The sequence below is a fragment of the Leiobunum rupestre genome, chromosome 4, assembly GCF_980474605.1.
Source record: "Leiobunum rupestre chromosome 4, qqLeiRupe1.1.hap1, whole genome shotgun sequence".
NCBI lineage: Eukaryota > Metazoa > Arthropoda > Arachnida > Opiliones > Sclerosomatidae > Leiobunum > Leiobunum rupestre.
Genome location: NC_143387.1, coordinates 48,463,204 through 48,478,667, shown reverse-complemented (window position 1 = coordinate 48,478,667; position 15,464 = coordinate 48,463,204). Strand labels below are relative to the sequence as shown.

The 15,464-nt window shown below is 37.2% G+C and overlaps 1 protein-coding gene across 1 annotated transcript in view; it reads left to right on the top strand.

Moving 5' to 3' along the window:
- Positions 1-15,137, top strand: part of LOC149948069 (synaptic vesicular amine transporter-like) — a 31,728-nt gene extending 16,591 nt beyond the window's left edge. The window contains exons 3-15 of the mRNA XM_090171591.1: positions 5,956-6,159; positions 7,401-7,602; positions 7,684-7,742; positions 10,317-10,400; positions 10,474-10,656; positions 10,731-10,832; positions 11,355-11,529; positions 11,872-11,923; positions 12,095-12,167; positions 12,238-12,348; positions 14,361-14,406; positions 14,466-14,553; positions 14,764-15,137. Coding sequence (XP_090027717.1) covers positions 5,956-6,159; positions 7,401-7,602; positions 7,684-7,742; positions 10,317-10,400; positions 10,474-10,656; positions 10,731-10,832; positions 11,355-11,529; positions 11,872-11,923; positions 12,095-12,167; positions 12,238-12,348; positions 14,361-14,406; positions 14,466-14,553; positions 14,764-14,874 — 1,490 coding nt within the window. The 3' untranslated portion in view covers positions 14,875-15,137. The remainder of the gene's footprint in view (positions 1-5,955; positions 6,160-7,400; positions 7,603-7,683; positions 7,743-10,316; positions 10,401-10,473; positions 10,657-10,730; positions 10,833-11,354; positions 11,530-11,871; positions 11,924-12,094; positions 12,168-12,237; positions 12,349-14,360; positions 14,407-14,465; positions 14,554-14,763) is intronic.
- Positions 15,138-15,464: the final 327 nt, after the last annotated feature.

Sequence of the window (15,464 nt, the reverse complement as noted above, 5' to 3'; positions counted from 1 at the left end):
TACAGGTAACAGTGATCAAAGCGACGTAATTGACGGATTTGGAAATGACGTTTTAGCGCGCGACACTACAGGTACATGTCTTGGGCACACAGCCTTCTTTGCGTGGTTTTTTGACCATAACATGTAGAGGTATTTTCACGCGCAAAATGAATTTTAAAAGCCGTCAATTGAGCAAACTCACTTATTGTGATTAAATTAGTTAAAAGTAGAAAAGTCCATAATAAAAAGCTAATCCCTAACAAATTTTAAGTAATGGCAAAACCAATAGGTCTTCGTGGATAAAATAAAAAGCGAAATTTGGACCAAATAGATCTTCGAGTCAAAAACCAATTAAAATGGAATTAAAATAGTCAGAATTTCCAGTGGTAGACCGGTTTCGCCCAATTTGGAGCTCATCAGTACCGCGCGAGGAATCAGGCTTGCGACTGTCTAAAACCGAAAAGATAAGCTAAGCCTAAACATATAAAATTTCAAAACACGTTGCGTAGCAACGGAAAGCCAAATAGTGGGATATTGGTGGATAATGAAATATACGATAAGTTAAAGTTCATTTTATCCTCGGAAACCTATTGGTCCGAGTATTTCGTAAGTTTTTTCATTACTTTATATTTGTTAGTTTTTAGTTTTTTTGCACCTTTATTGTTATGGACTTTTCTACTTTTTCGCGTAATTTAGCTGTATTATATATAGTCCATAGATGATTTTTATTAACTTTCACTTATTGTGATTCAACTTCACCCATGCTCCTTCCCTCTGAAATACAAATCAAATTAATCCTGTATCTCAATGGTTCCATAATTTTACATGAGCCCGGAACGAATTCATGTACCAACTCAGTGGACCAATACATTTTCCATCGATTATATTTCGGTCGCTATTTATCGTATGGCAAGCCGCGGTACCTTAAACGAAAGGTATTAATTGGACCTTTATTTTATGTAATTACCGAAGTTGGCATCGTTATTGATAGCCGTCGAAAAATTGGAAATGTTAATCATTCTAAAGAAAGTTCCACTCGTGGGGTCCGACATTCTAGAGAATTGTTTTTTGAAATCTTGAGATCAACTTTAAACTTCCGAAATCTGTCCGAAAATCAGTTCTAAAATCTCAAAATAAGTCTATGAAACAGAAATCAACGCGAAAATCAGTTCCAAAGTCTCAAAATTAGCCTATAAAAGCAGAAATCAACGTTAAATCTCAAAATCAGTTTGATTTCTGAAACCCCTTTGAGATTCAAAATCCCGTAGGCAGAAATTGCAATTGTCCGACCCATCGGTTCCACTCCATCTGTCGAAAGAGAAAAGCGGGAAATTAAACTAGTCGTCGGAAATGAACATCAAATTTAAATATTTTTTAGCAGCACGTTTTTAGTGTAAAACCAAGCGAATGCCAGCTTCTTGCTGATTTTAGCTCAGTTCCACTAGTTTCTAGATATCTTCTTTAGTTATTTTAACGCACTTATCAAACCACGTCTCCAAACTGTTTTTTTTTATATCTCGATTATGTCGATTTCGGTTAAACGACAAACCATTATTCAACTCCTTCCGCGTTCGAGAGTACTGAATGTATTAATTTGTTATCTTTATAAAACCGTAAGGAATTTCGCGAATTTTCCCATGGAGCTTCTGGATGAGTGCTATGCGGTCGATTAATGAAGCGAGTGCAACTTCGGCTAGAGTTACTTTGATTTCAAGGTAATTTCTCAGAATAACTTTATCATTCGTCTTACGTGTGTCACACTGTTAGAAAAAAAGTAAGCGAAAGTAATCCAACTACGCAGGCTTTGGCCCAAAATTGTGCGGAACATAAAATGGCACGTCGAGTTTGCACACTATACTGACCAATATAATATAATGTCCTTGCAAGTTTGCACACTTCTGACCAAATCTGCGACAGCGTGTAAAATGACCTGCTGAATAAGTTGGGTTTTTAAATGAAAAATGGTTTGAAAATTTAAAGGCTAGTTCCCACTTGGCAAATTTTCGAGACGAATAAAATTTTCGCGCAATTAAAAAATATGCGTTTTTTCGGTCGCTGGGGAAGTGGTTCTCGCTTTAGCGCGAAAATTTAAAAACGCTGAAAACAACTCGTGAGGATTTTTAGTAATGTTTTAGGCCTAACATAAAACATTAGTTCAAAATGAACCAAATGGATGTTCCTGTTGATAATTTCAATAAATAAACGATTCTTTTCGTGACAAAATTACCTTTACTGCAGTATCTTGGTCAAGTTGGCTGAGCCGCTTTTCTAAAGACCTAGGCTTAATAAGTGACGGACGGGAGCGGAATAAATCGAGGGAACGCGTTTTCTGATTGGCTGAAGCTTTTTATCCCCAAGGTGTGCACGTCAAAAAATAGAACATTCGCTGGATACCGCGGAGACGCGATTTTAGCGGCGAATTTGAAAAAATCGCTAATTTTATTCGCGAGCTTCAATTTTCAGCGCGAAAATTCGTTTTTTCGCTAAGTGGGAACTTTTCTGTGACGTTTGAAAAAAGGGGGGAGGGGGGCAAGGAAGATTCTTTCAAAAGTGCCCCTGGCGAAAATGGTGCATTAAATTTGGGAAGATAAAAAATTCGACTTTTATAGATATTTGGATCCAAAATATTTCCTATATGATGAAATTACAATGTACGAAATTCAACTTTATTAAAAATTTATTTGACCTAAATAGAATTGATATAGGTCTTTATTCCAGCTGGATTAAAATTTAGACACTGAATCAAGTTGTTGAATTAATTTGTAATTCCAAACCGACCAAAAGTACATAAGTTGCCTACCCCCTAGTAGAGAAAATTTGTACTGTCTGAGACTCATCAATTTGCACAAAACTGCTCAGACTGAGAGATAACACTCAGCTGGTCTTATTTACAAAGTGTATAGTATTGTAAAAACTAACAGATCGCGAAATAATTTCAAACGAACTATCACAAGCCAATATTATTTCGAAAATCGCTGAAAAATTATTAAGTATGTCTAACTTAAGTATGTTTTCCATAATTAATAACAGTTTTTCTGGTGCCAATTATCATGACCAATTATTTAATATATTAACTAAATGTAAAATAAAACTGTATTAAAAGGAAAATATTTTCTATATTGGTTTTGTTCAGTGGTTTTGGGATTTTAGTAACCTACGAATTTATCTTTGATCGCGCAATAACTAAATGTCAGACACTTTTTCTTATGTTACTTATGATTCTACCTATATACGAAATGTCATGCAAATCTTACAAGTTGATTTTTCAGCAAAACCCAGATGCCAGCTCGAATGCTAGAGATATGAGTACTGAGTAAGCACGCATTGAGAGTATTCCGTGTTTTGGACAGGGACGGGAACCATCCGTACAGAATATATTTACATCGAATGACGCGGGCTTCTTATGCTAGCAAGAATCAACATTATCCCGATTTTCCTCCGTGGCTTATATGACTGCCATTAACTGTCATAACAATCAGTATACTGGTCGAAGTAGAGCCCTCGTTCTTCACGCCACCTAGTCAGAAACGGTACGAGAAATCGGGTTGGAAAGAATTCAAGCCACAATTACACACGACGTCAATTTCCATTCGAATATTTTGAACAATTTTTTTTATTTTGGGTCTTCATTTTCGCGAAATTTGGTTTTTAATATTTGCCACGACCAAGCTTGAAACAATGCCGTCTACATCGTCCCATGTAAATTGAACGTAAGTGTAAAAATGTATCGAAGGAAATTTATTTTAAGTTATCATCGTTTTTATTTAAAAGGCGTCGTCGTCGAGAGGATGAAAGAGGGCCTCTCGGATTTCTTTCGTCTTTATTTCGTAATCTTTGCCTTAATAATACATGTATTATTAATAAATCCATCGAGAAAGGCAGTGAGTTGATAGCCACTGGCTTTTCTTGGTAAAGACCATTAGCGAATAATCCTTATAGAAAAATCGCCTCCAACTCGGGAAGACTTGAAGCGGGTAAAAGGCATGTGCCGCCCTTTAAGCCAAAGCGGAGAAATATATAGAGATTCACGGGTCTTCCGACGAGAATCCAACAAGGCGGGCAGGGCCACCATGCCACTCCACGTGCGCTAACTTCCAAAAAAATACGTTGCAATCGTAAAGGTTACATTTTCGCAGGAAGCACCGTAGTTCGTCGATATTCTTTTCAATCTAAACTTAAATTATCGCAGAAAGCATCGTACTTCGCCGAAATTCGCTTCAACCAAAACTTAAATTATCGCAAAAAGCACTGTACTTCGTCATAACTCGTTTCAATCTAAACTTAAATTTTCGCCGAAAGCACCGTACTTCGCCGAAGTGTACAAGTGTACAAATCGCACTTAAACTACTGGAATTCACCAAATGAAATTTGGGAAAAACACAGATACATATTCAGACAATTAGTGATCAGGTGTACATTACTTCCTAGTAACTGCCCTTTACAGTTATAAGAATTTATATACGTTGGAAAAATCACGGTAACGTTATAAAATTTTATTTTCGCCCTAAATGTAATTGGTAGTGATGTCGATGGTTCTTTAAAAACCACCTTTATATCTTAGTGCGACTAAGGGTTTGTATTTAACGTATCAGATTTTTAGCGCGTTAAATTTGAAATAGATACATAGGCTAGGAAAGGAATTGAACTTCTTATAAGGCGACAGCCACGGCTAAAATATTAAATTCAGAAGTTACCGCTCTGAGAGGATGCGCGTAGTCGAGACGAAAAAAGGGTTTCGGAAGGAGTCGAAGGCGGCAGTCCAGGAAGCGGAAGGGAGAAAATAATGATGGATCAGGAGGGGGCGGTAGCCTTAGTCGATAAGCGCTCGTGTCTTTTTGGCTTCTCTCTCTCTCTTTCCCCACGATAACTTTTTGCCTGATTCCAAAGTCATCTACTCCATCCTCAGCCCGGAATATCTTCGTCAAAGTATCGGAAGTTGAAAGGTTGGAAGATCTCGGACGAGTGCTTCTTCGGGCTCTCGGATTAAAGTCAGCCCTCGCTGAATAACCTCCTTCCTCGCCTCCCACTACACCTTCTATCAAGTTTCTCTGTTTTGGGATGGAGAAGAAAAAACCCGCGAAAGATCTCTGCCGCATTACGGTGGATAGCATACCTGTAGGAATACCGGCAACCTTTCAACTTCCCTGCCGCCTTGAATCATTTGACCAGTACAATTACCCTCCTTGCCCCCAGTCAAACTAAATGGTTCGAAACGTGTTTTTAGCAGTTTGAAATCGAACTTTTATTTCGGAAACTTAATTTTAATTAAATGCTAACGTTTCGTTTTCTGAAAATGGAATGACTTTCACCCTTACGAAAATGGTAGATCAAATTTAATTCCTAAATTATAACAAAAATTGGGCAGATCCAAATTCGACTTTGATTGAAAATTACTAACCAAAATGTGTTATTTTTGGTGAAAATTCGGAAAAGGTCCTTCCGCGTTGAGTTTGCGAATTATCTTCCCGATTGGTTGAAGGGGTTTCCTTCGAGTTCTTTGGTTTCCCCTTTCCCTAAAAACTTATTGAGGTTAACGGGAATAGTTAATTTATGCTAGCTGTTGGCTCCCGTGACATGAAGGGCTTGTCACCACCCTCCTACGCATTGTAACCCGGACACCTGATTTAACCGCATTAAAAGTCGCTAAGTGACTTGGTGCCTGGGGTATCAGCGTAGCTGATTACTATTTTTATTATTACAATTACAATGTATGAAATTGAACTTTATTCCGATTTTCCAAACTGGATGTATCTTGATTCCATTTGGAACCAAATGTGTACATTCGATTAAGACCTTTTCGTAAGAGCAGTTAAATCGCAGTGTAGTGTACAGAGCCCTGTTCACGTAATAGCTCGTCATAATGACGCAATCCTTATTTTTTGAAGCCGCCACAATAGTTTTGGAATAGTTGACCCAAGACTTCTACTCGAGAAGATGACAATAAAATTGGCTTTTTTTTGTAACTCCAATTTTCAGTTCCTATTATTCCGGCTTTTTTATTGGAAATTCACCACGAAGAAAAAATGGCGGAGAGTGAAGCGACGAATGAGAGTGCGTCCATTACAACGACAATGGTGCCACCCAGTTCCACTTTGTTAGACGCGCCAGAAATGCTCTTGAGGAAGGCTTCCGGTTGCTCGGAAACAGAACCACCGGGGCCTCGACTTCTCATTCCAGAAGGTTTGTGTACTTTCTCGTATTACGGTGATCTACGATCGTAGCAACTGCAATAGAAAGGTAAACCCCGCGCTATATTATCAGATAATTGTGATAAACGTAGTCTTATTGCGTGCGGAAGTTTTTTGTGCGAATAATACCGACATTAATTGTAATCGAATTTCATTTGAATAATACGCTCGTTGCTAGGTGGTTTCTTTTCGCTTGTTCCGGGATTTCGGAGTAAGAAGAGTAAGGCTATGACGTCATTTTACTCCGATTCCGTGGCGGCGAATAGTTTGAGTCGGAGTAAAAACACTTTTCCAAATCGGCTGCCCGTGGATTTTTTAGCAGATAAATTCTGGCTAGCAGACGACAAAATCCGATTTACTTCTTTATGTTATGTTATGTCTTAACTTTGTTTGAAATAACTCAAAACTATCACACAAGATAAAGTAAGAACGTAATAAAGTTTAATAACTGAAGAGATAACAACAATGTAGTGAATCATTGTTCCCGTGCCGTCTGCCTGCCTACCTCCACCTTCTAGCGCCCACATGCGGCCAATTGATCAACTATAGCTATACAGTGCTTACATATACAACACTTTACACCTCCTTTTCAGAAGGAGTAAAAAGAGCAGCCCTAACACTCCGGAATAAGTGATTATTTTATGGGGTGGAGTAATTCTCATCCACGGAACAGGCGAATAAAACTTTTTGGGGTAAAAAGAGTACACATCTAGTCCGAGAACAGGTGAAAAGAAACCACCTACTGATTTAGGATATGTAGAGTCAAAGACAGCTCTAACGGTTATCCCCGCCGTACATTTAAATTAAAAGGGCTATAAGTCGCTCATTGACTTGGCCCTTGAATACCTTATTTATAAAAATATATCAGATTGTCAATAAAAAACTTGTACTTGAACTTTGGGATCTAGATGTTAGAATAGAAATAACGGACGACATTAACCCAAAACATTTTCTTTTTACAACTGGTACTCGCACCACTATTTTTAGTCGGTGCTAAAACTGTCTATTAGCTGGGGTTACGGGTGTAAAAATTGATGTCCAACAACGAATGATTTTTCAATTATGCAGCTCAAAAATATACGACAGTGCGTTACGCAACCCTTTTCCACCACGATATACAAGCAGATATTGTTAATGGAAATTGTTCTATTAAAATACGCCTTTATGTTTGATGAAACACGGACTGACACATATTATTGTCGAGAGGTTGAAGGTTTGGCAAATATATTTCAGAGAGGCGGTTGTTGACGTCTACAGTGATGAGTGACACGTCCACAGCGACCACGCCGACGCAGATCACGACCAGGACGCCGGAAAAAGAGAAATCGCGCCACGACGAGTTGGTCAGTGAAAATGTCGAAGTTGGAATCATGTTTGCTTCCAAGCCGATTGTCCAAGCGATTACCAACCCTTTCATCGGCCCTCTCACCAACAGGTTTTTATTATGTTTTCAAACTTGTCAGGCCGATGCGGGAATGTTCCCATTTTGGTTTAAACAAAAAGTTTTTTTTTCTAGGTTGGGTTACACAATCCCCATGTTCGCTGGTTTCGTCATCATGTTTGTTTCGACACTGAGTGAGTTGGTAAATTAGTTCTGTCAATTCGAAAGAATAGAGCACATTTTCTGAGCTATTCTTCAACCCATAAGATAGTTGACCCGACACGTGTTTAAACTAGTTTACACGGAGGGAATTTAAACTTTATAATTGTTTCACGATAAGTGTGATAAAATACGCGAAAAAGTAGATTAGTCCACAATTAAAATGGATAATATAGCTAAATCCTAAACAAATTTGAAGAAATTAAAAAAACTTACTAATATCTCGTACCAATAGGTCTTCGAGCAAAAAAACGCGAAACTCGGATCAAATAGATCTTCGAGTAATAAACTAAAGATAAACTCGAAGATCTATTTGATCCGAGTTTCGCGTTTTTTGCTCGAAGACCTATTGGTACGAGTTATTAGTAAGTTTTTTTAATTTCTTCAAATTTGTTTAGGATTTAGCTATATTATCCCTTTTAATTGTGGACTAATCTACTTTTTCGCGTATTTTATCATCCTTCTCACAGTCCATAGGTGGTTTCTTCTAACTTAACTCACGATAAGTGTGGACGGGATATGGTGGCAAATGAGCTATTCTTGTCTTATGACTTCGGAGTAAAAACCATGTCAGGAAACGACATTAGTTAAAAACATTATTCTTGTTTCCTATCGTTATCCGAAACATTGAACGTTTTTCCCGTGTATTCAGATAATGAGAAGTCAAGTTTGAGATAGCTAGCGTCATCACACATTTTTGCGTTTGGATTTGATAGTTCTATAAATGTTTGCGCGTAGTTTAGATTCATAGTAGTATTTGTTCAAAATCACAATGAGCCGATTGGAGAAAGTTGAGCTAGAGCAAACATACGATATTAGAACTGGACGCGTCTTTTACTATTGAATAGTACACCTTCATGTTGATAACACTTTCGTATAGACTTAATGCACGCAAGGAATGATTTCAAAAGAAGTGAAGTAGTGGAAACCGGTTAAATGTTGCGGAATAATTACGGTTACTTCTAATAGATACATACATTTTGCAGAGCCTAACGCAGTGGTGGATTAACCATTAGGCTGCATAATCATAAGCCTCAGGCCCAGATCTTGCCATACGTAAGGGGGACGAGGCAAAGTCAGGGGGGTCATGGTAATAGTCCCTAACTAGGTTGTTAATTTTATTGAATTATAACTTTTTCTTTAATTTTTGGCTTAACGGTATAACCTACATTTGGGACGAAATTCACGTAAAATTCGCCACTGATCAAAGACACTGCCCGGTGAAATTTGGCATTGACATTTAAAATAATTCAATCAAGGTCACAAACCTAAAACGATATTTGGAGTCGTTCCCTATTTAAATATAAACTTATGATTGGAATCTTGAGACGAACGTGTGTAGGCTGTCACGACAATGGCCTCTAGGAAATTAGCCTTCTTCATGAATCTAGTTGCAACGTTTAATTATTTGTTTGAAAATTCTGCCGTTTAGAAATTTGGTAATAGGCGCTTCAAAAAGAAATACCCTGTTTTAACCTACCCATCCACGCCATGGCGAAAAAGTGATTGCTGAATGAAATATTTCCTGTTAGTTGGTTATCAGATTCGTTTGGCTAGCGAGAATTGACGCAAAAAATCCCACAAGTTTTTCGCGTGGACGCTCTCATCATCGCGGCGTTTTGCACGTTTGTAAACCAGCCTTATACAAGGACCCTATTAAGAGTAACTTGCAGGTTAAGGTTTTATATATTGAAACTTCGTAGTGAGTCACTGAACGGGTTTTATTGAAGCGTTTATTACCTTAATTTTGTAGCTTCCCTTTCTCCGTTGATTTGTGGAAAGTACTTGGGCAGAAACACAAAATTAAGTCCATCTGTAACATATCATCGACTGACTGATGTACGCTGACTAATACTCCTCTTCAATAGTTACAATAATTAAAAATGTATCCCAAAAAAAGTACAAAAGCTTCTGAACGGCCACGAATTATTCGTTCTCTACTAAAACCTTTCCTTTCTTCCATCTCTGAAAAACGCAAAAACTCAAAACATCCGAGTTGTAAAGCTGTCATTTTTAAAATACCCCAATTCGCAATTGAAAATAATGATGGAAAACTCGATTCCAACACCCAAGCCCTCTCGAGAAAATTCTCCGTCGAAACGAAGTGACAGGAATAAGGTTTTCTCCTGTCAATATCGTTAAGTCGTTATGTTCCAGATTTCACTATAGCAACATGCTTATCGCCAGGACAAAAATAGGCCCCCTTGGCATGTTAGAACTAAACCTAGAACAATAACCACGTCACGTTAAAACTAGCTGTAACTATTTAATTAAAGTGTTGGCACAACAATCAGAGTTACAACTTTTTCTATATTGTGTTTATCTGTGATATCAAAAGAGGATGTCTCGTAGCACCACACTCAAGCTAGTCAATAACTAATTTGGGATAGCAGAATCAATAAAATGAATCTTCGTATAGCCTCCATATTCACACCTGCAAACCCATATAGCAAACATAATACAAGCATGCACACCAAAATACTTAATGTATAATATGTCTAAGATCTATTTTTTGTCACTTGAATCACTTTAGTGAAATTTCTTTGTAGTATTTTCCGTTGGAAAGACTTATGCCACGTTATTTATCGCTAGATCCTTACAAGGTGTTGGTTCGGCTTGCACAAGTGTTGCTGGTATGTCTGCATCGCCACTAAAGTACATCGATATTATATACACTCTTGAAATTTGAACTATTTCTGCGTTCAGGAATGGGAATGCTGGCGGACCTTTACCCTGATGATTGCGAGCGTGGAAATGCCATGGCAGTTGCCTTGGGAGGCTTGGCCTTAGGCGTACTCATAGGGCCACCCTTTGGAGGCGTAATGTACGAGTTTGTAGGAAAATCGTCACCATTTTTAGTGTTGGCAGCTTTGGCTCTCTTTGATGGAGGTATCTCTTTTTTTTCTTCAAACAAAACATTTTTTCTCTAACATGTCTTAATTGTTTTCATTTTTACTTCTTAGTGTTACAACTATTCGTTTTGCAGCCGTGTGTCAAAAGGGGAGAGCAAGAAGGGGCTTCCATATTTACACTCATTAAAGATCCTTACATTCTTATAGCTGCTGGTTCGTTGTTTTTTTAAAATTACACAAATTTACCACTATTAGGGGACAATAATTACATATAGAAGGGATAAAAACTTAAACATCTTAAACTTTAAAATTAACTCTTTTGATATATTTATGTATTAACTATTACTAAAGTACCCTTAACTAAATAAGTTAAGTACTTTTAACTCACAGTAACCTCTATTAACTGGGTCTCTGGTGAATTCAACGGCTCATACTCAGTGGCGTAACTAAAGTGATACAAGCAGAACCTTCTGCCGTGTGCGTACCTTATTTACGGCACTTTTCATACTTTTGACGTATCTAATTCCTTTTTTTAAGTACTTGCTATATCGCTATAACCAAAACTTTATTTTCGGCCACTCTTTCACCGTCAGAACCTGGTAAAAATTTTAATTAGACTAATATTAATTGATAGAAGGGTTATCGCTATTGATGGTATACTAGGGCTAATTAGCTAAGATATATTATAATATATCTTACTTAATTTTTCCTTGATTAAAATTTGTATTTTTGTAGGCGCCATAACGTTTGCCAATATGGGAATAGCAATTTTGGAGCCATCTCTACCATTGTGGATGATGGACACGATGGACTCACCGAACTGGCAACAGGGAGCTGCCTTCTTACCAGCCTCGATCTCTTACCTCATTGGAACCAATGTCTTTGGACCTCTTGGACACAAAATAGGCAGGTATGTTTTCCCGAAGATTTGCCCCATAATTACCATTGTCTTCTCATTGTCCATGAACCATTCGTCAAAGATGTTTAATTCAAGCGCTACTAGAAGAGGCTCTCCATCGAAATTGTTGCGTGGCAATTCAAATAGAGTTGGGATGTATAATTGATAGAAAAAATTACTTTATTTGGACAAAATGATAGGCTTATCATATCAGTAATGAGGTGGTTTCAGGATATCAACACTCACACCAAGTTTAACTCGAATGCAATGCCGGATTGGTTGCACTCCCGACAAGAATTAAAATAATTATTAAACGGAAGAATTTACTCTAATTTCATTTGAAATATTTTGCAGATGGCTTGCTACTCTAATAGGACTTCTTATAATTGGAGCTTGTCTACTCTGTGTAAGGGATAAAATAACCCACAATGGTTTCGAGGCCAGCGAGACAGAAAATAATGAAATAACTTGCGGGCTAAATTAAAATATACTGGAAAGAAACATGTCCAAAAACTGTCGCTCTGGCTGTATCATTGTCCCTACATATTGTAATGAAGTAATGAACATTTTCCCTCAGATTCCCCTGGCTAAGAACGTGAATCATCTTATTGCTCCGAATGCTGGAATTGGATTTGCGATAGGAATGGTTGGTGAGTAACGCCGGTGGTTTGAAACTGAGATTTAAAAAAATAATGGTTACTATTCTACCGCCACTTTCAGATTCCAGTATGATGCCGATGTTGGGTCACTTGGTTGACTTAAGGCATACTTCGGTGTACGGTAGTGTCTATGCCATCGGTGATGTCGCCTTCTGTATGGGATTTGCCATTGGTAAGATCATCGCTGTTAATCTTTCATTATAGCGTAAATTGCGTAAGTGGTAAGATATATATATCGCAAACGTTACCGGTACATATGTCTACTCTTTTAAAATAAATGGTTTTTAATGGTATATTAAGGCTCTAAAATATATGAAAAAACACTCTTTAGGGTTAATATTTACACCCTTAAGTATTTTTTCTTGTCCCAAATTTAAAACTTGAAAAGGTGTATAAACGGTGTTATATTACACCGTAAATAGAATGATTTAACACACGATAGGGTGTAGCTTCCTTAAGGCAGTAGTTTAACACTTTAAAGATAGTAGTTTAACACTTTAAATGGAGTATTGTAGAACCCTTAAGGATGTCGTTTAGTACCCTAAAAGGAGTAGTCTTGTACCCTAAAGAGACTAGATAAGCCCTGAAGGGAGCAGTTAAGAGCCCTGAAGGGAGCAGTTAAGAGCCCTGAAGTGAGTAGCTAAGAACCCTGAAGCGAGTAGCTAAGAACCCTGAAGGAAGTAGCTAAGAACCCTGAAGGAAGTAGCTAAGAAACCTGAAGGAAGCAGCTAAGAACCTTGAAGGGAGTAGCTAAGAACCCTGAAGGGAGCAGCTAAGATCCCTAAAGGGAGCATCTAAGAACCCTGAAGGGAGCAGCTAAGAACCCTGAAGGGAGCATCTAAGAACTCTGAAGGAAGTAGCTAAGAAACCTGAAGGGAGTAGTCTTATACGACAAACGGTGTAATAAAGAAACCAAAACGGAGGACAAAAGCACCCCAAACAGTGTAAATAAACACAATAAAAGGAAAAATGCTATTTATGGTGTAGAATAACCTCTTTCTAAAAGTGTTAAGGTGTTAAATATAAGACAAAAAATCCTTAAAGTTTTGAAAATAAACCTTTTTTTTAGAGTGTAGGGTTTTGCTAACTTCATAATATGAATCATGGAACGCTTTTGCCCTATATCTAATTCAAAAATACATAACGTAACGACACAACCCTCTGCCAACTATGCCAAATTCAAATCTGGCAGTAAATAATTCTACTGAAGCACATGTACGATACCTTACACTTTTATGCATATGTGGGAAACATTTTAACAATTTTATCTCCATTACACTGAGATAAATAGCTGTACTTCCTACAGGTAATTTTTACAGTATTGAAATATAAAACAGTGTTTTTCTGTAAAAAAGAGAAACGGTAAAGTAGTTTTATCTATACACAGTGTACGTTTGTACTTTTTAATTTTTGCCGTAAGACTTACAGAACTATCTCTGTAACTTGTGATTCACGAACTGTAGTTTTTGCAACCCACTGCCAACCTGACAGACCTAACATGTGAAATCCGGAACACCGTGCTATTCTGTAATATTTACAGAATCTTTTACAGTAATTATATTGCTGTAATAAACTAATAATATGTATATATAGGTGTGCCAATTTTACAGAAACTTTCTGAACTATAGACAAACAGATTTTACTGAAAAATATACAGAGGTTTTCTGTCATCAGGGATTGCCAGTAAATCTCTGTAATTGTTGAACTACATTTTTCTCTCAGTGTTATACTAAAACATGATAAGCATTCACAGGTCACATATTTGTTGTGTTCCCCTTTATACTCCTGGTACCATTGTAGCTCACGGATGATTATTTGCACAACAGACGTTGAATGATCACGTAAAACAGAATACACAATGTTTTTCTCTAACTGCTGCATTTGAATTCCAAAAACTGGGAAGGTTTAATGATTAATTTAAAGGTTGTTATAGCCATTTAATTTGCAGTTCAATCCCCTTATGTTCCATAACTACTTCTGTTTATGACTTTTTAATGAGATTAGTCTTTAACGATACTAAACTATGGGCCGGCAATATTCAATGTACTGTTAAAACCTTTATAGTTTTCATAAGTTATAAACATGGTTCAACATTTATACAACTATGTTCCGTACAACATTGATAGCTAGGAAATATTTGCTTTATTATTATAAAATTCTGATGAATAAATGTTCTTTAATTAGGTCCAGCATTAAGTGGAGCAATTGTGAAAGGAATCGGATTTAAAGGGTAAGACGCAAATACAAAGTGCTCAAACCTAAAAGCTGAATAATACCTTTTACATTTAGACTCGTCTACTGCATTGCAGTTTTCAGTTTCGCTTACGCACCGCTGATGTTTTTCTTGAGGAACCCTCCCGGAAAAGATGAAAATCAAGTAAATATCGATATTATTCTATTATTTTTTACTTTAAATATAAGAAAATTCTAAAAGCGGCCAAGCGGGAAATACGCACTTAAAATCGATATAAAACTATAGAGTCGGTCAAAAATCAATATGTGGTCGACAGTCAAAGCAACGAGACTTGGGCCAAAGAGGGATTGTAAAATAATGAAGATTTTGAGATTTCTGTTTTACTTTCTTTAGTCGTTAATTATGAAGGAATCCTCAATACGGTACGTGACGTACACGAATGAAGAATCTCCCGAGGAAGAGAAACCAGCCACAGCGAACAATCATTCCGACTGGGTCAAGTGAAAGCGACATTGTCATCTGACTGGAAGGAAACTCGCTTTTGTTTGCAAATATTTGATTGGTTTTTAATTGCCAGCAAGCTGAAATAAACCCACTGTGATGTTTTCCAAACTCTTAACGCCATCATGCAGCAGCTATGTCTCGGTGTAGGCCAAAAAAGTTAATACTCGTGCTCGCGATGGTGTTGTACGATACGTCGTTATATCTCTATATTGCGTGAAATGTACGCAAAGTTTTGCTTCCGAGAAATCTATACCGAATGTAAATATGAAATTTTGTAAATAACGTATTTCTGTTAAATAAAAAGAAATAAGCATTTGTTAAAGTACAAAATTGTTGCAATGGGTCTGATATGACTTTTAATAAATGTAAAATCAAATCTACAGTTGTTACTATTGCTTTGACGCGAATGATGATAGAGCTTTCCATAACCAAAATTAGAGGAAACCAATCGGATTGCCATTGGAAATTGTATTAGAATTCTATTGGACTATTGCTCAAAACCAATGGGAATTCAATTGGACTTTTGCATAGTAATTGGTACTTGTGACCAATAGAGTAGTATCACCTCGTAGCTTTGGCCATGGCTGCCA